The sequence below is a fragment of the Semicossyphus pulcher genome, unplaced genomic scaffold, assembly GCF_022749685.1.
Source record: "Semicossyphus pulcher isolate SPU_LCO1_2020_fin unplaced genomic scaffold, fSemPul1.0.p SCAF_11, whole genome shotgun sequence".
In the NCBI taxonomy this organism is placed as follows: domain Eukaryota; kingdom Metazoa; phylum Chordata; class Actinopteri; order Labriformes; family Labridae; genus Semicossyphus; species Semicossyphus pulcher.
In genome coordinates this window covers 27,054,147-27,079,251 of record NW_027211615.1, presented here as the reverse complement: position 1 = coordinate 27,079,251, position 25,105 = coordinate 27,054,147, and the positions used below count along the sequence as shown (strand labels likewise).

Below are 25,105 nucleotides of genomic sequence, written 5' to 3'. Positions count from 1 at the left end.
ATGCGCCAGTAGGAGTATCAAATCTGGCCCTTAAACATCTCATTAGCTTCGGTGTCACACAGGAGCCCAGTCTAATGATTTAAATATTTGCTCTTTCAATCTTAACGCATGTTGCCTTAATTATTTGATCTCTGCTGAGTCATTGACGCAGTCTTATGAATTGGAATAAAGATTTTTCCGATAGTTTGTGAATGCAGCATTTATTGTTACTTCACTTAATTTTAAATTATCGCATGCTTTCCAAATTGATGTATTTTCCTTAGCTTCTATGCAAATTAAACGGAGATATTTTCCACTTAATATAACAAGAGTTTATGACACATAAATGTTTAATATTATGGTACAAATATGATTAAAAATAATGATTGTTATTGCTAATAATGACAATTAGCAGCTTTCTGGAGACAATGAATTCTTGACAAAATGAATTTAACTCAAGGCTCATTGTCTAGCATTTTTAATGAGCTTTCAACTGCTCTCCCAGCCTACAGAATCAGAATCGGGGTTAATGGAAATACACTAAACAAAGACATAATTCTTTTTTTTAATTCATTACTGATTTGTGTTGCTTCATGCGGTGGATATTAATGACAATGTCAACTGCAAAAGGGAAAATTGTTTTATTATTTATTTCTTCACATAATACAGTTCTTCACCAACATTTAAATGACATGAATATTTACCGTGTGGATAAAAAAAAACAAAGTTTGCTTCTAAACTGGAACAATAATAAGAAGAAATCACTGACAGTAACAGGAATATCCCCTAAACCTTACAGAGAATGTGTGTTGTGCGTATCCACTGAGTTAATGCTGAACATTTAAGTAAAGGATTGTTACAGAAGACAACAGGGTTTTTCTTACACTAGATGTAACAATTATTGGTCAGAATACAGAAATCCCTCACACAAAACTGCTCACCATCTTCCCTTTTTATACCTGAACTGGTCCTTTTAAATGTACCTGCAGCTGAGTAGATGAGGAAACAGTACCTGCAGCAGCTAAAATAACAGTTGATAAACATTTGACCAAGTTCCCATAAGATTTATTTCATTAATATGACCCACCTCAATCCTCTCCCCAAGGATGCACACATATGCACAAATGGTCTCTTTACCATCACAGAAAGTAACAAAACAAAAAAATCTCAATGGTCCAAACACAGCATCTTAATTATTCCTAGTTAAGAACAGTTTTATGGGAAATGTATATTGGGTTTTAAGACACTTCATATATCTGTAGTGGGATACGGATGAAAAATCAAGGAGTGGTCTGTCAACATGAAGAACAGCAGCATCATGATATAACTCTGACTCAGTTAAAGCCTTATTAAACTCTACACAACCCTTTAAAAAGGACAGGAAATAGGAATCCCACAGACACCGGGGCTTCCTGAAATCTAACACTTATTACTCTAAAAGGTGTGTATATATTTGTGCTACAAAATAGCAGCACATGGATCTATCTGCCCAGTACGGTGGCCAGCAGGGCCATTCGGATGTACATGCCATTCTCTGCCTGACGGAAGTATGCTGCCCGTGGGTCTGTGTCCACCTCCGCACTGAGAGAAAGACATAAGAGACAGTAAAATATTAGTTTTAGCTCGTGCAAGGAACTATCAAGATCACGGGAAATCATTTTAAAAGTTGATTTCAAAAGGACCACAAAGAAAAGGTGTTGCTGTAAAAAGGTTGCTCTCCAGATAAAATCCAACAAGATCAAAATGTCCTTTTCCAACACTAAACAATATTTCTAAGCTCCAAAAAAGGCTTTCTATCATATGAGAACAGCTCCAAAGTGTTAAATGTTAAATTCGGTGTATTCATTTTATTTTATTTGTATTTTACAGGGACAATGCAAAAATAATTTGTGTAAATATGCCAGAGTTAGCCAAAAGGCTAGTTTACATCTGTAGTCCCTGGCCAGATGTTAAAACAGTCTCCATAAAAAAAAATAACACATTACCCAGAGGATGGTGCTATAATCCAGCTAAAGCTTCCTGCTAGCTACCAAGAACAGTAGCTAGCAGGATTACAAACTCGACATGGTGAAAACAGATGGTAGGCTGTAATTTGTGTGTGTTTTGAATGTTTCAAATAAAAATGAATTGAAATAAAACCTTTTCCCCTCTGGGGTACCCTCAAAAACAGACTGCATCTTATATTCTGGGGTGATTTATATTACGGTAGTTGATTAAACGACTAAACATTTATCTTCAAATATTCTGATAAGGATAAATTATTTATGTTATTCATTCCATTAAAATGACAATTTTTTCCCCAATTTTTGCTCATTTTATGGAGCAAAAAATCTTTTTCAGGAAAGTAATCGGCAGTGGTAAGGACAATGATCTTTATTTGCAGCCCTACATTAGACTACAAAGTTCTTTTGTATCAGCTGGAATTCAACACTAGAAACTTGAGAAAATAGCACTAAACTTTTTCTACCAATCTCACCTTTTACACACGAAGCCCTGCAGCTCTAAAAAAAAAAAATCAACTTGAACCATAGTTGACACAACAATCACAACAATTGTTTTATCAACTGTTTCCACTTCAGAGCTCAACCTTTAAGCCAACAAGTTCTTAGAATGATGGAAGTTTTAACTTCACTTCCAGGAAAACTGCAGAGGAAGATTGTGTGCATCAACGGAAAGCTAAGAAACGGCTACAAAAAGGCCTTTGGGTGACTTCTTCTAATGACTTTTGTCAACTTCAGTTTCGACACTCAAGAGTGAACCTCGGGTTTTTTGATGGCCCATAACAAATAACTGCGTCAACGGTTCGACCTGTGTCGCACATCCTGCCCTGAACCATTTCTTAAAGCAACACAAATCGTTGCATTCAAGTCCTCAGGAAACGACAAAAAAAAACAACATTCATCGATCTCAAACGGTTGTATCGCGCTGGCAAATTAAATGAGATTTTGGCCACTTCTGCGATGGTGACAGAAAGGAGGGTTTTAATTCTGTGAGAACATTTTATGGTGCTGAAAGGACCTTACCTGATTTCATTGACTCTGGGCAGCGGATGCATCACCACCATCTTCTTTTTGGCCACAGTCATGATGTGAGGGGTGAGGATGAACTGGCCGAAACACTGACAGAGACAAACAGACACACAAAGCTCACTATGTAAAAGAGTGAAAATGAATACTCTGAATTTACTATAATAGTTTTAACTTGTGTTTTAATCTACGTAGTACTTGTGGTGATTCTACTCGTCCTGCATGCTCCAAACTGTCCACACTGCTTACAGTTGACCGCTCTATTGATATGTGGACAGTGGAGTAAACATGATGCTGCCTGCCTGGTAGTTTTAGGCCAGTGTCCAAGGTTAGGTCATGGTCATTTTAGAAACAGTTTTGTGGTTTAGGAGGCACAAACGGTGGACAAAGCAAAATAACTTCTGCTGCAAAAATAACCCTATGAAATAGGATCAGTAATAAAGAGACTGTGCATGTAATTTACCATTCGACCAAGTGGATTTATTGTTACCTCTTGAATAAATGTTGAAATATTAAATCTTTAAAGAGGCATCTTAACTATTTTTCTACTTTAATCTGAAAACAAAGTAAAAGCAGAAGATGAAACGAAACATGAGTTTACTTACAGCTTTGTACTCCTCCTCAGAGGCAAACCTCTCCTTCTGGATCCTCGTCATGTAGAGGACGTCGGTCTCTGGCAGAGCCTCCTCGATGCTGTCAAACTCCTCCTGCAAACACGCACAAATACACACATCTTATTCAGAGTGTACTGTCGTGTTCTTTGTCAAGTACCTATTATCGTTGTCTGTAATACTCTTTAACATGGTTTGGTCCCCACCTGTTTGATGCCCCTGGAGGCCACGTAGCGGATTATCTCTGCAGGCATGTGGAGGTTCTTGGGAGCCACGTAGCGCAGCGTGATGCGGTACTGGGTCAGCAGTTTGGCGAGGGAATGAACCGTGCGACCGTGTTTCAGATCCCCGACCATAGTTATCTTTTTTAGGGAGGGAGAACAAAAGATAGTATAAACACATTACGTGTGATAAAGAGTGAGGAAGAAGCAGAAGACGAAGAGCGATGAAGGAGGAGAGTCAGGATTAAATGTATAGATATCTTAAAGTGGAAAAAGAACATTTACATGTGCACTTGCCTTTACTATATACAGAAACTAATAGAAACATAAACTTGGCTTTCACAGGACTTCCACACAACAATGCTCTTCCTCTCCCTCACCGTCATGCCGTTGACCGTGCCCAGCTCCTCCCTGATGGTGAAGACGTCCAGCAGAGCCTGGGTCGGATGCTCCCCGACACCGTCCCCAGCGTTGATCACCGGCTTACGGCAGTGACGAGATGCACTCTGAAAGCCACAGCGAGTCAAGAATAAATAACAGAGCAGTAAAAAAGAAAATTGTTTTTATATTATGTTACATTTTATGACAAGTCATCATGTGTCATTTGACAGTACCACTAGGGGGCACCAGAGTGGCTTTAAATTCAACTCTATGTCCTGAAATGATCTTTTCTGTTGTTGCTGTCTCAGATCCAGAGGGACGCTTTTCTTGAGTCCTTCAATCTGTTAGTAGCACACAGTCTTGGGATATGGGAGCTTTACCAGTGTCATATTGGCAGCATATCCATGATATAACAAGATGAAAGTGCATTAATAGACTTTTATAGAGTAACAGGATCTTCAAATCTCTCCATGCCAGCACAGGAACTTGGAGCAATGGAAGAGTAGACACCTGTTTCTGACTTCTGTGGTATAGAAGTAACACGAGCGCCTTGTGTCGTCCCATGATTGGTATCTCCAGCACTTCTAAATGTCATATTATTGGTTACAGTCATCGACTCTACAAAAGAGGCTCAGCATAAATCAAACTCACCTCTACAGCTCCAGGTGTCGGGTGTCGCAGCACCAGGACGTCGGCGTAGCAGCTCATGGTCATGACAGAGTCGGACAGAGATTCTCCTTTCTGCGTCGACGAGGTGGATTCACTGAAGTGGACGACTGAGCCGCCCAGACGCTGCATGGCCGCCGCGAAGGAGCTGCTGGTGCGAGTGCTGACCTCGTAGAACATGGACGCCATCACTTTACCCTGAAGGAAGGAAGAAGGGACGCGTTTATGAGCTGGACTTCAGACGGACAAGTGCAGAACATCTCACAGGAGAAGGAGGCCGACCTTCAGGATGTCCAGGCTTCGCTCCTTCTGAACCATCATACGCAGAGTGTGGGCGACGTTAAACAGGTGAGACATCTGAAACAAACACAAACCAAATAATAGTTTCTATTCCTTAATAACTATAATCAGATTGTTTTATGTTGCCTGCTTTATCTATGTTAGTGTTAGGTGTACCTGCTCTTTGCTGAACTGCCTGACGGACAGGATGTGCTGGCCCACCAGCGGGTGCAGCAGAGGAGAAGTCTGTAAGTGGGTCAGCTGTCCAGCAGGGATCTGTCCTGGTACTGACTGAGGGGAGAGCAGCCTGGACAGAGGAGGAGGGTGGCTGTAACCGTCACCTGCACCAGTTGGAGGGGGCAGAACCATCTCTGCAGGGAGCACAGTGACGCAAGAGAGGAGATGTTTTACATTTCATAGAAGGGAGATAATTTATTTAATAGTTTTATGTTTGCACAGATGTTTCATTGAACAGAAAAAGGTGTACATGTATAAATCATAGACTGTAGCCACCATGACGTCAGCCATTGGTTTCTCAACTGCGTAAATGAAGCAGAACTATGGCCGCCGCCATGTTGGTTTTCTGGAGCCAGAAGTGACCTTATTTGTATGAGAGGGTGGAGCTGGAGAGGAGCGAGGGGTTACCAAACGCCAGTCTGCGTCTGATCCATTAGCTTGTGAATGAGCTAGTTTAATTTTCCCAGGAGGAGATTCTGTTTGTGGTGGCGACTGGATGCAGGTGTTTACTTATCAGATTCAAGAGGTAGCAGACTCGCTCGCCTGGTGAGATAGCGGTGGGGGACACGTAACAGGAAACCTGAAATAACCGATCTTCTCATCACTACGGTCCGCTGTAATCTCTCCGGGGAAAAGCCAACAACTCCTGACTCTGTTTGATAAACACTGAACAGGCTAACAAGCCAGCTGTGGCGAGCACAGTTTACCTGCTACTTAGTGCTTAAAATATATCAATACAACACTCGCATTTAACTCACCGAAAAGCTGGAGCTCAGACTTCTTGCATGGCCATAAAGTTCCATAAATCCCACAGAGAGATTATTTGTCCAAACTTTGAATTAAAAATCCTCAAAAGGCTCCAACAACACAAACAGGTGAAGTTAAGCTCAGTGTCTGTGTCTGTGTTGACGTCTAGCCAACAGCCAGCAGGATCCACCTGTCAATCAAGTGAGCCAGCTCCTAAAACTTAAGGCTTAATATAATTAATATAAAGGCTTAAAATAATAAAATTAGCTATTTATAACAAAACTGTTTTCTGTACCAGGCTATAAACAGCAGATGGGAAATTGGCATTTCCCATCTGCTGTAATGTTATTTCTTAGTTTCTGGAGCCTCAAGTGGCCACTCGAGGAACTGCACTTTTTTGCACTTCCGCATTGGCTTGATTTTTCAACACCGGAGGTTGACGCTTGGTATAAATGTAAGAAATTTGCTTATATTTAGAGCATTATGGGAGTTGTAGTACCTGGTGGTAGTCCAGGATCAGAGGAGCGGTGGATGCGAGGTGGCAGCAGGTAGCGGCTCTCTCCTGATCGGCGGGGGCTGGGTGCTCGGGTCCTGACGGGGCCTTCACGGGGAGGAGTGGGACGTGGGTGCTCTGGAGTCTAAACCACAGGAAAAACAGTATAAACACAGTCTTACAACAATTAAAGTGTAGATGTAACTACTTTTGTATTATTGTAAATACCCTTGGACTTTCTTTAACCAGTTCAGGAGGATGGATGGAAGCAGAGGGCCAGGTCTTCACATCTTCACCGTAACCTGGAGGGACCAACACCTGAGAGAGAGAAAGAGGAAAACAAGAGTTTATTCAACCAAATCAAACACAATCTAAAGAAAAGAATAACAATGTCACAAGTTGTTTTGTGTCCCTCAACTTTTACTGAGACAACAAATGAATGTGCATTATGATTGCGTGTGTGATTGCTGACCTGGCCATCGATGTAAGCCACCTCTCCTCGCAGAACCACACGGCGGACTTTCCCCTTCACCTTGAGACCCTGGAAAGGAGTCCACTTGGACTTAGTGAACTGCATGGCCTGAGGAATCACCCACTCCTGCTCCAAGTCCACCTGAAAGACACAGAAGTGGTTAAGTAGTCAAAATACAAGTGTGAGCAATTTTTTACTCACAACAAAAAATCATTTGCCATTGTGTTCGTTTGTACCTCCACATAGGTGTTTTCCTGGGCAGGCAGGTTGAAGATCCTGCGTGGGTTGTCATAAAGACGCCTGATGATGTCATCCAGAGTGAGACGTCCGTCACTGACGGCGGTCAGCAGCAGCGGCAGCATCGTTTCCAGGCCGGGGTAGCCAGGAGGAGGACGCTCTCCGTTCTTCTCCTCGACAGAGTGAGGAGCTAACGACAGAGCAGAGCCGTTTTTAAAGATTACTTTTTGCCTTTATTTGATAGTAAGCTGAAGAGAGACAGGAAATGTAGGGAGGAGAGAGCGGAGGATGATATGCGCCAAATGATCGGCAGACCGGGAGTCGAACCTGCGATCAGTGCATCGAGGACTGTAGCCTCTGCACATGGGGCGCCTGCTCTACAAACCGAGCTAAATCAGCGCCCCAGCAGAGCAGTTTTTAAATCTAATCCAATCTCTTGCTTTAACTTCCAGATAAATCCTCAGACTGGTTTGATGATAACTCACCGTGATCTGTGGCAAAGCAGTCGATGATGTCCAGGTTTTCCCAGAGAGCCTCCATGTCCTCCCGTGTTCCCAGCATGGGTCGGACCTGCGCTCTTCCATCGCCGATGTCTGACACGTTATCTTCACAGAGGAAGAGGTGATGAGGCGCCACCTCACACGTGACATGGATGCCCTTCTGCTTCGCTGCTCGGATGATCAGGATCTAAAAAAGAAAGAAAGGAAAGATTTAGGAAAGACAATACTTCATTCAAAAACCCAAAGTGCACATCTGAAAGCACCACAAATTATGAGTTACAGCAAGTGGTTAAGGTTAGGTGCCAGGTATAAACAAAACCCTCGAAGTATAAATACAAATTTTAAATGTATGTTTACCTCCTCCTTCTTGGCCACGTGGCAGATGTGGACCGGCCGCTGGTAGAGCTGAGCCACCATGAGGATTGCAGCCACTGTCTGCTTCTCAGCGTGAGCGACGATGGGCATCTGCTTGGGCCACTTCTCAAAGTGCTTGACACAGAACAGGACAGTTAGTTTTTTGTGCATATGAAAGATTAAGGACTTCAACTTATTTCCATTGTTCAGGATGAATTGAAAAGAAAGAGTGAAATAACAGGTTTGATAAAGAAATAAGGAGTTTACACTGTGACTCAGCCCACCTCCATCCAGAGAGAGACGTTGTCCATCTTCAGGGTGGAGTACGTGTCGTTCAGGTACATCTTCAGACCGGCAGCCTGGCCGGCGATTAACGGCAGGATGGCGGCGTTGTCTGAAGCTGCGCCCACATACAGGGCGTAGTCACACCTGCAGCCTGCTTTAGCCAGCTAACAACACAAAGTAACACATGATTTATTTCATATATTTAAACTAAGTTATATTTTATGACCTTAGTTTACAGTTTATTTACCAGCTCTAACCACAGCATCAACACTGCAGCGGACAAGTCAGTCAGGATTTTATAAGCAGAAACAAACATGATGAAAACATGGGAGAATAAGAACAAGAAGGAAAGCATTGGCGTACCTTCTGCACCAGAGCCAGAGTACTGGGGTCAGTGATGGCGGGGGACGTGTTGGGCATGGCACACACCATGGTGACTCCTCCTGCCAGAGCAGCTGCTGTACCGGAGGAGAAGTCCTCCTTATGTGTGGCTCCGGGCTCCCGCAGGTGAACATGCACATCGATCAGACCTAAACAATCAGAAAAGATAGATTTAAATGTTCTCTGATACGCACCAATATTAAAGATTGTTTAAAGAACACATGATGCATAAAATAGGTTAGCTTGGGCTGATACAGAAATGGTGTCTTTTCACAGTTTGTCCAGCAGAGGGTGCTCTGAAGCCATCGTTTATAATACTATCAGCACTGTTAGCGGCACATGTAGCAGATTTTTATTATATTTGTTTACAAAAACTGCCCTCTGGGGACCTTTGCATTTTAATATTGGTGCTAAATCTAAGTAGAAAGGGTCTTTTTTCATTCCAAACAAACATTCATTATATAGGCTGCCATACTGGTGAATTTTCCTGCTCTAAAACAGGCTAATACTGGGTATTTACTGGGTGTGTGGGCCTGGCATGTTAAAAGACAATACCAGTAGTGTGTTCTCCATTTTGCACCAATTAGTCAGATTAGAGCAACACATCAATCCGTTACTCACCAGGCAGACGCACCAGCGTCTGTGACGTCATGCTGTCGATGTGAGTTTTCACCGGTGGTTTCCTCCCAATCTGACGAAGAGCCTGAAAACACATTTATTCATGTTAGATTGTAAACTACAAGCTGTTGAATTTAAAAAAGGAGCAAACAAGACAAAAAACTCTGTCCGACCTGCACGAAGAGCTTGGTGCACTTGATGTCGATGATGAGCGGGACAGAGTAGTCGATGGCCATTCGTCTCGTCCGGTAGCCTTTGGTGACGAAGGAGGAGAGCCTGCGACCTCCGCTGTTCCTCATGGAGAGGTTGATGACCAGATCAAAGTGGTTCTCCTCCAAGTAGTTCATGATGCTGCGCTGCTTCTCCTTAGTGGGACACTCGCTGTCGTCCTCCTCAAACGGCCAGTCCACTGCCATCACCTGAGACAGGACGAGTCAAAGTTAAATCTTACTCCGACTAACGATCAAATAAATCAACACATGGCACATCTTTGTGTTGTTACCTTGACTCCATGTTCTGTGTAGAAGTCTGCAGTACCCAGACTGGCATACAGGTCATAACCAAGAGACTCCAGAGCCTGCACGGTGGGCAGCAGCTCACTCTTGTTCTGTAACAACAGAACACAAAAAAGGGATTCAGTGAGATCATCTTCATCGAAACGCAAGACTGCATATAATCATTAATGAAACATTACCCACCCCTTTCAAAAGTGTTTAATTATGTGAATCACGTCCTGCATGTACCTTATAGCTGCCGATGGAGAGCAGGATGTTCTTTTTGGGGATCTTGAAGCCTGTGGAGAGCATCGCTTTGAGGTACGCCTCGTATCTGTTCTCGCCGAAACAGGCCACCTCGCCCGTGCTGGTCATCTCCACCCCGAGCACCACGTCAGCCCCGGCCAGCCGAGAGAAGGAAAACTGAGGAACCTGAAGGACGCGTGGTGTATGATTAGAAACAATACACAACACAGAGGGAGGTGAGAGGATGAAAACGTCTCGTTTGAGGCTGCAGCTTTTTACCTTCACTCCTACAATCCCTTTCCCTCTCATGAGGCCCACAGGCTCCACCTCTTCTCCTACGATGGCCTGAGTTGCGAGGGCGACAAGGTCCACGCCCAGTGTCTTTGACACGAAGGGGAAGGAGCGGGAGACTCGGACGTTGCACTCGATCACCTTCAGTTGGTCATCCTGGAGAAAAAACAACAGAATTAGACCTCTGCGTTAAAAGTTAAAAACAGCATCAATGAAAAAAGGAAAAACACGTACTCCATAAAAATATGAACAGATATGCATTTAAATTCTCAAATTTTCTTTTAAATACATAAAAGTTGTTGGTCGTGTCATGAGGGCTGTTTCTATACATAGGTTTATATTAAAAACTCCATGGAAACACTGACAAACACTGGAATAATGTTTAATGTAATGGCGGGAACTCCAAATGTGTCTGATCTGTAATAACATGACAGAACCTAAAGGTTGTTCGTACCTTAGCAATCAGCTGCAGGTTGAACGGTCCGGTGACCTGCAGCTCCTGGCCGATGGCGTGGACGATCATCTTGATCCTCTCCATCGTCTTCTGATTGAGATCCTGTGGCGGTGTCACAAGCGTGGCATCACCAGAGTGAACGCCAGCGTTCTCCACGTGTTCAGACACCGCGATGGCCAGCACCACGCCGTCGAGGGCAACAGCGTCCACGTCGATCTCCTGTGAAATGAAAGAAAATGTAACAGATATAATAAAGTCTCTTCATAAACCTGCAGATAAACTCAGAGCTGGAGTCTTTTTCTAACCTTGGCCTCTTGTATGAATTTGGAGATGACAACAGGGTGTTCTTTGGACACAGCCACAGCGCTGCTCAGGTATTTCTCCAGGTCACTGTCACTGTGGGCGACGTTCATGGCTGCTCCGCTGAGAACGTAGGAAGGACGAACCAGGCAGGGATAACCCACCGTCTCACAAAACTTCACAGCAGACTGGAGAGGAAAGAAAGATTTAAGGAGTCAGAAATATTTAGATATTTTCAAACATATTCTGGTATAACCCCCGCTGTCGCACCTCAGTGTCAGAGAGCTCCTTCCACTGCGGCTGACTGATCCCGATGGTGTCGAGCATTCGGGAGAACTTGAACCTGTTCTCGGCGGAGTCGATGAACTCGGGAGAAGTTCCCAGGATGCGGCACTGCTGGCGGTGCAGCGACATGGCGATGTTGTTTGGCAGCTGACCGCCCATAGAGAGGATCACGCCCTCTGGATTTTCCCTCTCATAGATATCCATCACCACCTGAGGCATTAAGAGGTAACTTGTTATGTTTCATCTTAAATGTTCAGCTGTAACGCCAGCAGGAATCGGGTCCTAAAAACGTCTATTATCAGAAACAGCAAGTTATTAGCTTTTAATTAATGGAAAGAAATCTTACCTCAAAGGAGATCTCGTCAAAGTAGAGGCGGTCACACATGTCGTAGTCTGTACTGACCGTCTCTGGGTTGTAGTTCACCATAATGGTCTTGTAACCCATCTGCAATAAATGTGAGTGAATAAAATGATTGTTCAACAGTTGGTAAACTGGCTGTCAGGACCTTTAAGGTGTATGCATCAACATAAGCGTGCAAACCAATCAAGCTCAGATCTTTAGTTTCGGAGACCAACAAGCTGCAGGATCCTGAGATCATGCTGGACTCACCTTCCTGAGCTCCGTGATGCACCCGACTGCGCACCAATCAAACTCCACGCTGCTGCCGATGCGGTACACGCCCGAGCCGATCACAATGACGTGCTGGTCGTTGAAGTGCAGGTCGTTGTCCGTGCCGTGGTACGTCAGGTACAGGTAGTTTGTGAAGGCGGGCCATTCAGCCGCCACCGTGTCGATCTGCTTCACTACAGGCAGGATGGACCAATCGTGACGCAGCTTCCGCACTACAAGCTCTGTGCTACAGGGGGAAGAAAACAATGTGTTAATTGAGGGACAGAGAATCACGTACAGGAAGAGCATACTAATTTATAGATGATCTATTTGATATGATCAGAAAAACGTGAATATTATTCTGTAGTCTTCTTATCACACAGAGGCACAAGACAAGATCATCTGCACAGCTTCCCAACACCTGCATGGAGGCACCAGATCCCTTCAAAAACTAGCCTAAAAATAACCAGGGCCGTCCTCGGGTTCATATTGTCTTTCTCTCTCACCTCTGAACAGCGAGCGCTATCTGCTTGTCTGAGAAGCCGAGCTGCTTGGCCTTTCTCATCACTTCTGGAGGCATGGCACTCTCATCCTGGTAGAAGGAACAACATGAACATAAAACATCAAGAAACCCCCAAATTTTCGACCTTAAGTTTCCTCTTCGTCAGTCTTACCTGGTTGTACGTCTCCAGTAGCCGCTCGTGGTCGGCGATGTTCTTCATCTTGTGCAGGAACCAGCGGTCGATCTTTGTGAGCTCATACAGCTGGTCCACCGTGTAGCCGCCTCTGAATGCAGCCGCCAAAACAAAGATCCGCTTATCTGTAGGAGTCTGCAACTCCTGGTGGGCATAGGAGGAAAGAGCAGTCGTCAGCATAGAAAAGCATGATCACTTTAAAATACACGATCAAAAACAAAAGAAAATCCCTTATAAACATTAAAAACAAAACAAAAAAAACATTACAGTATGACAGGATTTTTCTTTTACCTTTTCAGAGAGGGGCTTGATGGTGTGATCAAAGCCAACACAGTTCTCATCCACCATCCTCAGAGCCTTCTGGAAGGCCTCCTCAAAGCCACGCCCAATAGCCATCACCTCACCTGTCAGGAAAACACTGGTAAGCATCCATTTATTCCCAATACAGTCGTATAAATGACAGACAGATGTTAAGATTCCATAGAATACTGGTTCCTTGTTCCTGCACTGACATTTAAGACTCTTTAAAGGGCCAGTTCGCCAATTTTCAACCTCAGTTCTATCATGCTATTATGGGGAGCTAATGCCATTATGGTAGAACATTTTTTTAATTCTGTGCCTTTGGAGGACGCCATCTGCTTCTCCAACGGGCCCTCGAAAACGTCCACCAGGCTACGTAAAGGCCAGGGAGCTCGCTACACTACACTTCCTCAATCTACGCCCGCCTCCGATGTCATGTCTCATTCAAAATCGTCAGGTTTGAAATGTAGACTGCTGACCTGAAGATTTTTAGACGATCCACCGGTATACTCTCGCCCTATTTCTGATTCTGTCTCGCTCTGAGCCGTTGGCTGCAGAGAAACGGTAGTATTTCACTCCAGCAACTCTTGCTGGGCCGTTCCTTTCAGAGTGAGGGGGGCAATGCATGCTGGGTGTTGTAGGAATGTAGAACGGGTGAAACCACAAGCTGTTTGTACAACTTTCTCCACAGCAATAGCGCCAATTAAAAATATTAATGCTTCTATCGATTACAGAGAACACCAGCTTTGACTGACAGTGTTTTTTTTCCAGGGGCGGACTGCTCCTTTAAAGGCAGAAAAAAGCCATTGGAAAAATATAGCTAAACTAAGTTTGGTCTCGTTGTCTTACCAACACTCTTCATGGAGCTGCCGATCTTGGTGGAGACTCTGAGGAACTTGCTGAGATCCCAGCGAGGAACCTTCACCACACAGTAATCCAAGCTGGGCTCAAAGTTGGCTGTTGTCGAGTTGGTAACAGAGTTCCTACAGAAAATATTACAGATATGTCGTTACTGAATCATACAAGCAGTTAAAGGAAATTTCAAGAGAAACGATAAACAAAAGCAAAATGGGAAAACTGGATCATAAACAATGTGAATTGATTTAATGTGACAAAAGACATAAAAGTCTGACATTTTTCTTAATATTAACACATAGAAATAACACATAACACAGGAAAGGTCATGTTTTAAGTTTTCAACATCAAGTACATTTAGCTTTATTGATTTTACTCATCATATATTATGCTTAAAATGAGAGACGTACTTGAGCAGTGGCAGCGGGATCCCGAGTCCGAGTTTAGCTGCTACATAAGCGAGAGGATAACCTGTCGCCTTGCTGGCCAAGGCCGAACTCCTCGACAGGCGGGCATTCACCTCGATGATGTAGTACTGCAAAACATGTGACGTATATAAAAGACAGAACAAGCAGCATTTTGTGCTTTTTAAATAACATGTACACGTCTGTAAATGTGTACCTGTTCAGACTCTGGGTTGAGAGCGTACTGGATGTTGCACTCTCCCACAATGCCGAGGTGTCTGATCACTTTGATGGCCGTGTTCCTCAGCATGTTGTATTCGTGGTCGTTAAGAGTCTGACTGGGCGCCACCACGATGGACTCTCCAGTATGGATGCCCAGAGGGTCAATATTCTCCATATTACAAACCTGAAAAGGAGGAACGAATGAAGTCAAATGAATACTGTGAGGTATCACAAGATAATTATGCTACATAAAACTACTGCTTTTTAGTTTTAGTCACATTTAAGTCGTTTTTACTCTTTATAGTTTAAAACTCAAACAAAACGTTCTCTCTCTTTAAACTAATAAAATCATCACTTCTTCCACCACTAACATTTCAGTCTCGTCTCGTCAACGAAAGCAAATCATAGCCATTGTTGAGTTTTTATTATCAATGATCTATTTTTAGCTCGACAACATCTCGCCTTCGTCATGGAAAAAGGTCGCTGACGAACATTTAGCGTCATCATTTTTGTTAACGAAATTAACACTGCTGTACAGAGTTATATTTTACAAACATGGCACAGACCAAACTGTAAAAATCTCTTCTTTACTCACAGTGATGCAGTTGTCGTAGGCATCACGGACCACCTCGTACTCGATCTCTTTCCAGCCTTTCAGCGATTTGTCCACCAGGACCTGGGAGGTGTGGGCGAACGCTGATGTCACCAGCGTAGTCATCTCCTCTCCGTTATTGGCAAAGCCTGAGCCCAGACCACCGAGAGCGAACGCTGAACGCACCAGAACTGGGTATCCGAGACGTTCTGCAGCTGCCACAGCCTAGAAAGAAAAAACATGCATAAGGAAGGGAACAGAAAAGAAGAAATAGAAGGCAAGTTTTAAAGGATTAATGCATGAACATGTCTCCTGACCTGATCCACAGACAGAGCTGCTTCACTGGGAGCAACATGCTCATTGATCTCCTCCATTTTCTCCACAAAGATCTTCCTGTCCTCGGTCATCTCGATGGAGGCCACAGGTGTGCCCAGAACCTTCACTTTATACTTCTCCAGGACGCCCAGCTTGGTCAGCTCCACGCCGCAGTTCAGAGCCGTCTGACCCCCGAAGGTCAGCAGGACGCCGTCCGGACGCTCGTTCTTTATCACCTAAAAGAGAAGAACAGTGGGAGGACATGCAGCATTTATCAACACATGGAAACATTTACTGTGAGAACCTGAATGTGTGCACAAACTGCCAACAGAAAGCTCTAAAACTGTGTGTGTTTGAAACAATGCAAGGTGTATTAGTCAGATGAAATCTAAAGAAGAGTACTACAAAACTTTTGGCAGTACCGACTACGACGTTCAGGTAACTTTCAAGGTACTTCTCGCAAGAACTTCCACATACTTTTCTTATATCATTTTTACCACATCAAGTCAATTACAGAGTGCATCTGTACCTGAGTGACATACTCCGGCGTGATGGGCAGGAAGTAGACTTTGTCAGCCAGGCCCTTGGAGGTCTGGACTGTGGCGATGTTGGGGTTTATGAGCACAGTCTGGATATTCTCTTCCTTTAGAGCTTTGATAGCCTGAAAAACAAAACAAAAACATTTTCATAGCAGTTTTACATCAACAACATCAGAATATCTTCTCTTCAGAAGGTATTCCTGACAGACCTGTGAGCCGGAGTAGTCGAACTCTCCAGCCTGGCCGATGGACAGACCTCCAGAGCCCAGGATGAGGACCTTCCTTGGTCGAACCATCTCTTCAGGCTTTGGAGAACCCGGGTAGGTGAGATGTTCCATCAGACGCTGCTTCACTGGAAAAATCACACGCAAAAGCTTTTTATTTACTTACTCCTGTCCAAAGAATTCCTGTAACAGAGTTATTTTTAACTGGTTAAGTAGAAAACAATATAACCACCACCTTCACCACAAGTGTGTTACAACAACTTAAACAACATATTAAGGTTTTACTCAAGCCAGATACACATAAAGCTTGTTTTGCAACACCCCTTTACCACAGAAATTAGCAAGGTGACGCAGGTTTTTCAGACCTGCTTATAAATGCTGATTGTCTCTTTTCCCATTGCCAGTGAAGTATCCTCCTTTTGGTCTCTTTTCTGCTGCGTCACTGTCTGACGTCACACACATGCCGGAGACACGGTTAGTAAACAGTGTAGATGTTACGGTGGTTAGGTCTTTATTGTATCTATTACTCATTCAGTCTGTTTATCAAACTCGGGGCAACAAATTTGGAACGATGTTCGAGCGCTGCTTCGATAGAGACGGGCAGGATTTGTAGCTGAGATGACGAGGAGTCGCAGAAGTTAGCGACGAGGAAATCGCATCGCTCCGAAAAGTGTCTGAGATTAGTGTGACGACCCGGGTTTTGGGTTCCCATCAACGCCGATTGGAGCCGAGATGATAATTACCCGGGTCTGAATGCTGATCGTAGCCTCCCCCATTCAGCATAAACGCCGGGTGTTAGTGGGTTTTTTGACCAGTAGCAAAAGAGCGCTACACACAATATCGAAAGAAGTTGGCCTAAAAAATCTGATGTAAGTCAACCCCCCAGGTTTAAAACTTCATCCTGAGAAATGATGTGTTTAATATGACAATAATAGATAATGTGGTAAAAAGACTGAAACTGTTGTTACCAGGTTTGGAAGCTTTGCCCTCCTTGTGGTCTTTCACTGTGTCGAGGAAGACGTCAAACAGGCCGACGAGGTCTGTGGGCCCGGCCATGTGCTCGGGGTGGAACTGAACACTGGAAAAAAGCCAAAGATTTAACTTTATCTTATATTCACAAGATTCTGGTGATTCTGGTGTGTATTTTATGACGCTGCAGAGTGTCACTGAGCTCTTTACCTGAACAGGGGTTTTGTGTTGTGCACGATGCCCTCGTTGGTGTGATCGTTGGCGTTGGTGAAGAGGACGTCCCAGTCTTGCGGCAGAGTGTCGGGGTCGACGGCGAACCCGTGGTTCTGACTGGTGATGAAGCAGCGATCTGTTCCGTTGTGGATGCACGGCTGGTTGTGGCCGCGGTTACCGTACCTGAGACGAGGGGAAAAAGTGAGTGAGAGAGTGGATCAATTTTTTAATGTAAACTTTGTTAACTTAAAGATTTTAAGGCCCCCATTCCTTTTCATTTTACGGGATGATGAAATGCATAAGATGCGGTGCTAATATAATCAATAAAATCCAGCTACATCAAATGGGCTTTGGATTACCAGGTCCAGAGAACACATTCTATACGTCAGGGTCAAACTAGTGATCTACACTTGTCTGTCGAGGTGCCAGCCACATTCCAGCAGGGTAAAGGCAACATTCGCAGCCCACAGTGACCTTCACACAGAGTCTGATAAGGCTCCCACCAGTGCAGTCTCAGGGGAAAGAAAGCCACCCTGACCCCACAGATGTGGCTGCAGAGATCAGTGGAACGAGGAGCGAATCGCCTCATTTGTTTAATCTTTTTAATAACAAGGGCGGCCAGACCAAAACTCCAACGCTCATACAGGAGAGGCCAGACTGCTGAGAACAGCAGAAACCTGCAGTTCACATCACAACGCTGCCAAAGAAAGTGTGTGATTACGAAGGTCTGTGTTTCTAGAGAGTGTAGAAGGGATTTGAAGAGGTTCCCTGGGTGCAGGTCATCAAGGGCACATTTCTGTCTCTGTCCGAAAAACTTCCATTAGCTCGGGAAGACGTGTGAGAGAATTCAATTGATAGACCATTCAATTCATCCACTAGCTGCTTCAAATAACTTTTTCTGTGATTTATTTTAAATCAAAGAGTGATGAAGGAGATAAGAAGGAAACCATTAAGGTAAATTATATCCTTTGAGCAATTAATAATCATTAGGGTTTGAAAAATCAAGACACAAAACAGACAATGTGTTTAAGTGTGTGCAAGCGTTCGGTTTGAGGTACTAACTTCATCTTGTAGGTCTTGGATCCGATGACCAAGGAGAGCAGCTGATGTCCGAGGCAAATACCAAACACAGGCTTGGGCCGCTCCACACAGACCACCTTCCTCACGTTGTTGATGGTGCTCTGACAGAACTGAGGATCCCCGGGGCCGTTACTGATGAACAAACCATCAAAATCTGAAGAAAGATGAGGAAAAACAAAACACACATAACGCCAAAGTTAACAAAAATGAATGTCAGTCATATACACTATATGGTTTAATATTTTTAAAAGGCCTGTCTGTGCGAAGGACTTTCTGATTGACTACTTTTCTAAACTTTATTTATAACATATTACTTTTATTTTTGCAGCGTCTAAAGCAGGAAAATACTACTTTATCTTTAAGAATTGGTAACCAAGTTGTCACTTAACATCACTCCTTAGAAAATACATTGAAGAATATACATCCTAATACAACATACTGATGAGCTATAATTTCAGTTACTTAATACCCCTTAAATCTGTGCAAGCTGTGTGAATCACTATAAAAAGTTTTGCCTCTCTCTTGCAGCAAAAAATAAATGCTCTTACTATTATTTAAAAGTATCTCCTGCAGTCAGTTCATGGCTGCCAACTCAGATTAATAAATGTTATGTGATGCAGTGGGAATGGATTTTGAACCTTTCTGGTGCTGCTGCTAGTCCAACCTTTAAAAAAACAACTCTGCCATTACTTAAAAATTTAATAAAAAAGAAGAAATATAGAAGTGTGCGACAGACCGTTGCTGTCCAGTGGATGGTCCCAGGGTACAACAGTGACACGGGCTCCTCTCTGAGCAAAGCAGCGGATCTGGTTGTATTTGATGCCGCAGTCCACCACTGTGATCCGCAAACTACCGCTGGGGTTAAAAACTCTTGGCTCCTGGAGACAATCAACAAATAAACATCAGAAAATGAGCTGACGTCTACCTTTGTAAGAACAAGGACTTAAATAGAAAATAGTCTTAGATTCAAACCTCTGTCGTCTACTTCCTAGATCAGTTATTAAGTGTAAAGTTAAGCAACGAACTAAGCATATATTAGTAATAAAATAAAGATTATTAAGCATCCAGGTGGGTTACCTTCATGGAGACCTCCTGGACCAGGTTCCTCTTGTCTGGGTTGTCAAAGGGGACACTGTCCTCAGGTGTCCCGTCCACAACCAGCTTCCCCAACATGGTGCCCTTTTCTCTGATCTTTTTGGTCAGACGGCGGGTGTCGATGCCTGGAGTGCACGGAGATAACCGACTTTATACTTTTAAGAGGTGAGAACCTGTTTTTCTAAATTGAATAACTTGGATTTATGTCTGATTGTTTTGTGAATTATCTCAATATATAGTAGGTGTCAAGTTTTAAGCAATATTCTACATTATGTCTAGTTCAAATTAAAGTCTGCCTAGCTTGAACCCTTAATGCATTTCATCCTGCATTTATTTCTTTCCTTTCCAAAATATTTGTGTATTAATATTAAGATGAACCGACCTTGTAATCCAGGGATTCCTTGTTCTTTAAGCCACTGATCCAGCGACTTGACTGAACTCCAGTGACTGGGACTCTCAGACAGCTCTCCGATTATCAGAGCTGCAGCGTGGATCTTTGATGACTCAAACCACTGAGTAAGACAACAAAAACACCAGAAAGCACATCACTATGACAGCATGAAAAGTTCTCAATTATCAGTTAAAGAAATATAATAGAAATTATTAGACACTGTTTTTCGTTATTGTTCATCCTAAAACACCCTCTATGGCAGCTGTAAAATGCACTCATTAAGCTGCAAATAACTGCCCACCTTGCTCAGTCCAAACTCTCCCTCCTCGTCCTTCGGTACACCATAGTTGCCCACCAGAGGGTAAGTGAGCGTCAGCAGCTGGCAGCGGTAGGATGGGTCAGTCAGAGCCTCGGGGTAGCCCACCATGCCTGTCTGAAACACTGAACACAAAATATTCATTAGTGCATGGTTCAGTCACGTGTATCACATCCATGCCTGCCATACTTAAACAATAGTTTTTATGATTGAAAAACATAGATCAAGATATAACTGTCACAATTATCCACACAGATATAATTTTAAAGCTTACTACTAGTGCCATTTTGCTGATCATTCTGTAATAACCCTGTCCCTGGATTATGGCATGTGTATGTGAGTAACTGTACCAAACAAGCAGAGATGCATTCCATTCTGCTGTGTGTAGTTCGTCCCGCCAAACTACGTTGAAAATCCCATCACTTTTAGGCTGCCTTGCTCATAAATCCAAGTACATGCCACATGTAGCTCTGTTTCGCCTTGTATAAAATCAGCATTTCCAGACGTATACTTCGGCATGCATTTCCCATGTTCAACTACATTTATAACACCACAGTTTAACTTTCAGAAAGTAGGTCATGCACACCTACACATCCGCTTGCTATAACATCCCCAGAGTTGTAAAGATGCTGTCATTAAATGCTATTTGGCGTCTTATCTGAAAGTGGCATTTCCAGGAGGACGAGAAATGTACACAGACATTCATGCCAGATAAGAAGTTAGCTAACATTGAATTAAATTGACAGAATTCTGAATGGGGTTTGGCAAGACCTTCCAGATAGGAGAGGGGGAAGTAACCTAAGTAATGGAGGGGATTTGGCGCTGTAACAGTTACAACTCTGATCTATGACCGTCCTAGAACATTGTGACCGACTGTCCTAAACAACAAAATTAATGATACCAATATGTAACCTAATATTAGCTACTTATGGGCTAGCTCATGTAGCAGTGATAAATACTAGTTAACATACTTCAAAAGACTTACCAACTTCTCCTGAAACTGACGCATTAGCACCAAAAAGGAGGCCTTTGAACGTCGTCCCGTCCTCTAGAGTCAGCGTTGCCATCTTCGTCATGTTTCCTCAGACAGCTAACGCTAACCACTGTAACCGGAAAAATGATGGATGTTTCAGCGAAGTGATGAAACCCCGGTCTCCACGTGAAACACACGCCGCGCGAGGAGGCAGGAGATGCAGATAAGCAAAAACAACCGTTAAAGAACAGATTTCACCGCCGGGCAGGTGTCTGTCGGCGTCTTAACGATAGAGGAGTTAATAAAGGTAAAATAAAACAGAAATTAGAGCTTAGTTAGATTATTTTCCGGTTAATCGGACGGGACGGTGCGCAGAAAGTGTTCCACACGCGCCGCCAGCAGTGTGGAAGTCGGCCCACAGCCTGGATCGGTAAGTTTAACGACGTGTAAAATCACATTTCCGTTTAGAAATTTCAAAATAAAAGTAAACAACTGAGGATTTTATTTACTTCCTCAAAGATTTAGGAAGAGGATATGTCTGATAACACCTGTCAGACTTTGATAACATTTAAAATTGTTTTTTTGAGAAGCACAAAACCTACATGTAGGCATAAGAATTAAATATTAAGACAACAACAGCAAGACAACATGAGATTCAAGGTATATCAAAGTGAAGTCTTTATTTTTTAGTTGTTTATTTTTATCGGTTGTCATAGGGACATGTAATTTTGATGGCCATGATTGTGATGATATTTGTTCAATATTTCACAGTGATTTTAGTCATTTTTAAGGGATGATAAACGCCATTTAACTGCCACAAAGGCCGTCATTGTTTGTCTTTTTCTCTGGGTGTACTTTCGTTGATTAATGCGGATCATTGTCAATGTTTTATTCTTGCAAGTAAGGTTCATTTTAGTGTATGTGATGCCAAATCTGTAGAAACTTAAAATGCCACAATTTCGCCTAAATGCGACCTTAATGTGAAGCCAGGATAAATTACTTCCGGTACAATCAGGAAAATTAACAAAAATTGGCGCCACTTTGACGTCATCACTTACCTGCAGCAGCCAATGCCAATACTCGCAGCAGCAACTTCTCCGGAGCTGGAATTCTATTCGCATCCACTAGGATTTTCATGTTGATGACGGTATTTCTTTTCGGGAAAGAAACCGAGATTAACTCCACATAGTTATTAAAAAAATAAAATGTTTGTCTAGCATCTAGAGAAAAACAGAACGATTTAGCGAATATAAATTACCTAATAAATGTTACTTAGTATTCAGTAAGTATTCAAGTGCAATATCTCAAACGTATTTTCAAAGTTCAGTACTTTTTTCATCACACTGTTTGGTTTTTGATAGGTAAATGTCCATGCTACATAACATTTATTGTTTAAAATATACCCAAGAAACATATATTTGAACACAGTGTGAATGTATGTCCAATTGTCCTCTAACTGTCTATCACTGATTAATAAGTCTCTGCCTTCTACTGTTTAGCTGTTGTTAGCTTTCCTGTTTACCGCATCCCAACCATGGTCAGGACGCACAGGGGAGACTTAATATCTGCTCCAGGGCCGAAGTTGTTCTCTACCTCGGAGCTAACCCCCGTCACTTTCTTGAGTGAAGCAAGATGTCACACACGGAGAGTCCGACTTGTGGGCTTGGAAACGGGCTGTTTATTCCACTCATACAGCTTGCAATACACTTTAGAATCGTAACTCTGCTGCTCCGATCCCCTCTCATCACACCGTGTCGCCCTCACACCCCCGCGCACACACACATGCGCACACGTCCTCTCTCTCTCCTCGCTCGCTCTCGCACCCACACACAGGCGCACTGAAACATTCACAGACAGACAATACTGATCGCACAACACTGTGTTTTTGACCCATCACCTAGTACATTGTGGTCATTTTCAGATATGGAGTTAATGAGCAGCCTGACTGTATGAATTATCAGATGTTTACATTTTTTACATTATTGCAAGACAGCAATAAATGTGACCTACTCACCAGGAGCTGTTGTTTATCTACCACAGTTTGTTTCTGACCTTCTGCACTTGAGTAGCTGATGATGGGGTAAAGTACTTTCTTCATGGACAGTTAAACAGCAGCTTTAGTGACAACTTCTCTATAACAACTATAATTTATAATAAAGTCAGTATCTAATATATTAGGGAGAAGGGATGTTGTTTCTAAAACCAAAAATATATTTGTGACTTGGGCTGAAATTAAGGTGTTTAGACCAGGTATTTTTGCTGTTGGAGAATCTTTTACATACCTTCAAATCATATAAATACATTGAAAATTATTGGTCAGATATTTTAAGCTGAATCTTAAATTGGGGGAAAGGGAGCCTGGAAACCTTTACTTGTCAGTACACTGATTATTATTTTTATGATGATGGTGGTAATGATGGGAGGCCTGTTTTGTTCATCACAGTCACTGGTTCATTATCATAAAACCTCATCTAATTTAGACAACACATTATATAAGCTTAATAATAAAATACCCACTTCCTCAGGAAGTAGCATGGAAGGGGATGTAGCTCAGTGGTAGAGCGCATGCTTTGCATGTATGAGGCCCCGGGTTCAATCCCCGGCATCTCCAGTGATCCTTTTCTCTTCGTGTTACAAGAAAACCTGACGGCACATCTGACGTTATTGACTGCCGACATTTGCGAACCGATTGATATACACCCGTAAATTAAATGTGTGATGAGTTATGTCCTGTTGTGTGTTTCTGTTTTATAAAGCTCAATATATAGGCTATAGGAATCTACAAATATACATATCATATGATAGCTCATAGCCGGTAATTAAAGTCATATTCGTAGCAACTAGCATCACCTGAAATAGCTTAGCTTCTCTGAACTGTTTTTTTCTTATTCTACATTTTATCGGAACAAAACCACGCAGACACATTTGTGAGAGAAGCTGACTTTTCCCATAGTTACAAACGCACCACGAGTCCCCGCCCAAGCGGTAACTAAGGAGATCACATTTATGTTTACTACAAAAATGTCCTCCTTGTTAGCTGCTATGTATTGTAGCTGGTCAACATAATGACTATTATCTAATGTAGTCCTTTTATCGCAGCACTAATAACACTCTTTATTATACGAGCTGCTTAAAGACTAACGAAAAATGCAACTGAAGCATCTGAAGACGTTATTACCACCCCAGGTAAGTCCACTTCAGTGACAAGTTAGCTAATGCTAGCTGATGCTGAAGAGCAGTTAGAAAGTGTGACTGTGTAACGGTAACGATTTATTAACGTGGCTCAAAGAAACATTTATTCACTATTGTCAATTCGGCATTTCAGACATTTTATTGGGGCTTGCTTTATGATATTAAATGCAAATACTTTTTTTGTACAGTTACCTTACTTTACATGCTAGGAGCTGTGGTGCGTACTAGGTTGAAAAACTACAGCTAATATATATCAAATTCGCTATGTTAAACTGTGTCAGCGGCTGCGTCTTTATTATTCGGATATCATCCAAAATTGTCATCTTGTTTTCACCAGACAAATTACATCAGCTTTAACATTAAGCTAAAACAGCTACAGATAAGATAACGATTTCTGTCCTTCCCAGTCCGACCTAAAATTCTAAACGACATCTATCCATGTAATCACTTCTTAAACATGACATTTAATTGGGGTAATACCTCATGTGGATTTTGTGAGAGGGATATTGAGACTGCAGAACATGTTTTTTCCAAGTGTGAACTTGTGCAGGATTTTTGAAGAC

At 42.8% G+C, this 25,105-nt stretch overlaps 2 protein-coding genes and 1 non-coding gene across 3 annotated transcripts in view; 2 read left to right on the top strand and 1 right to left on the bottom strand.

The window, feature by feature from the left end:
- Positions 1 to 604: 604 nt before the first annotated feature.
- cad (carbamoyl-phosphate synthetase 2, aspartate transcarbamylase, and dihydroorotase) lies at positions 605 to 21,505 on the bottom strand. The gene is made up of 44 exons (XM_069683882.1): positions 21,363 to 21,505; positions 20,363 to 20,502; positions 20,053 to 20,182; positions 19,653 to 19,795; positions 19,312 to 19,453; positions 18,558 to 18,729; positions 17,493 to 17,678; positions 17,282 to 17,391; positions 16,299 to 16,441; positions 16,080 to 16,211; positions 15,553 to 15,786; positions 15,239 to 15,460; positions 14,639 to 14,827; positions 14,428 to 14,552; positions 14,012 to 14,145; positions 13,154 to 13,266; positions 12,842 to 13,006; positions 12,674 to 12,759; positions 12,168 to 12,414; positions 11,904 to 12,002; positions 11,543 to 11,767; positions 11,278 to 11,460; positions 10,973 to 11,191; positions 10,507 to 10,674; positions 10,231 to 10,413; positions 9,990 to 10,094; positions 9,661 to 9,906; positions 9,491 to 9,572; positions 8,852 to 9,018; positions 8,488 to 8,652; positions 8,207 to 8,338; positions 7,835 to 8,036; positions 7,349 to 7,539; positions 7,113 to 7,253; positions 6,869 to 6,958; positions 6,647 to 6,785; positions 5,341 to 5,534; positions 5,167 to 5,241; positions 4,870 to 5,082; positions 4,218 to 4,343; positions 3,823 to 3,978; positions 3,611 to 3,712; positions 3,003 to 3,097; positions 605 to 1,560 (listed from the first exon to the last, which is right to left on the bottom strand). The coding sequence occupies exons 1-44, from the start codon at positions 21,451 to 21,453 to the stop codon at positions 1,461 to 1,463; spliced, it is 6,702 nt and encodes a 2,233-aa protein (XP_069539983.1). The 5' UTR covers positions 21,454 to 21,505; the 3' UTR covers positions 605 to 1,460.
- Positions 21,506 to 23,889: 2,384 nt separating this feature from the next.
- On the top strand, positions 23,890 to 23,961 carry trnaa-ugc (transfer RNA alanine (anticodon UGC)). Its single transcript has one exon. It is a non-coding gene; the product is annotated as a tRNA-Ala (tRNA).
- A 491-nt stretch (positions 23,962 to 24,452) lies between these two features.
- The window catches only part of ift172 (intraflagellar transport 172), a 50,702-nt gene continuing 50,049 nt past the window's right edge, over positions 24,453 to 25,105 (top strand). The window contains exon 1 of the mRNA XM_069683893.1: positions 24,453 to 24,536. Within this exon, the coding sequence (XP_069539994.1) occupies positions 24,498 to 24,536 (39 nt within the window). The 5' untranslated portion in view covers positions 24,453 to 24,497. The remainder of the gene's footprint in view (positions 24,537 to 25,105) is intronic.

Excerpts from the sequence above, each read along its gene's own strand:
- cad (XM_069683882.1), bottom strand. The coding sequence starts at position 21,453 with ATGACGAAGATGGCAACGCTGACTCTAGAGGACGGGACGACGTTCAAA. Across the intron at positions 16,442-17,281 it reads GGGCAAAGCTTCCAAACCTG|TGAAGCAGCGTCTGATGGAA; the intron begins GTAACAACAGTT and ends TGATTTTTCCAG. Across the intron at positions 5,535-6,646 it reads TGATCCTGGACTACCACCAG|AGATGGTTCTGCCCCCTCCA; the intron begins GTACTACAACTC and ends TGCTCCCTGCAG.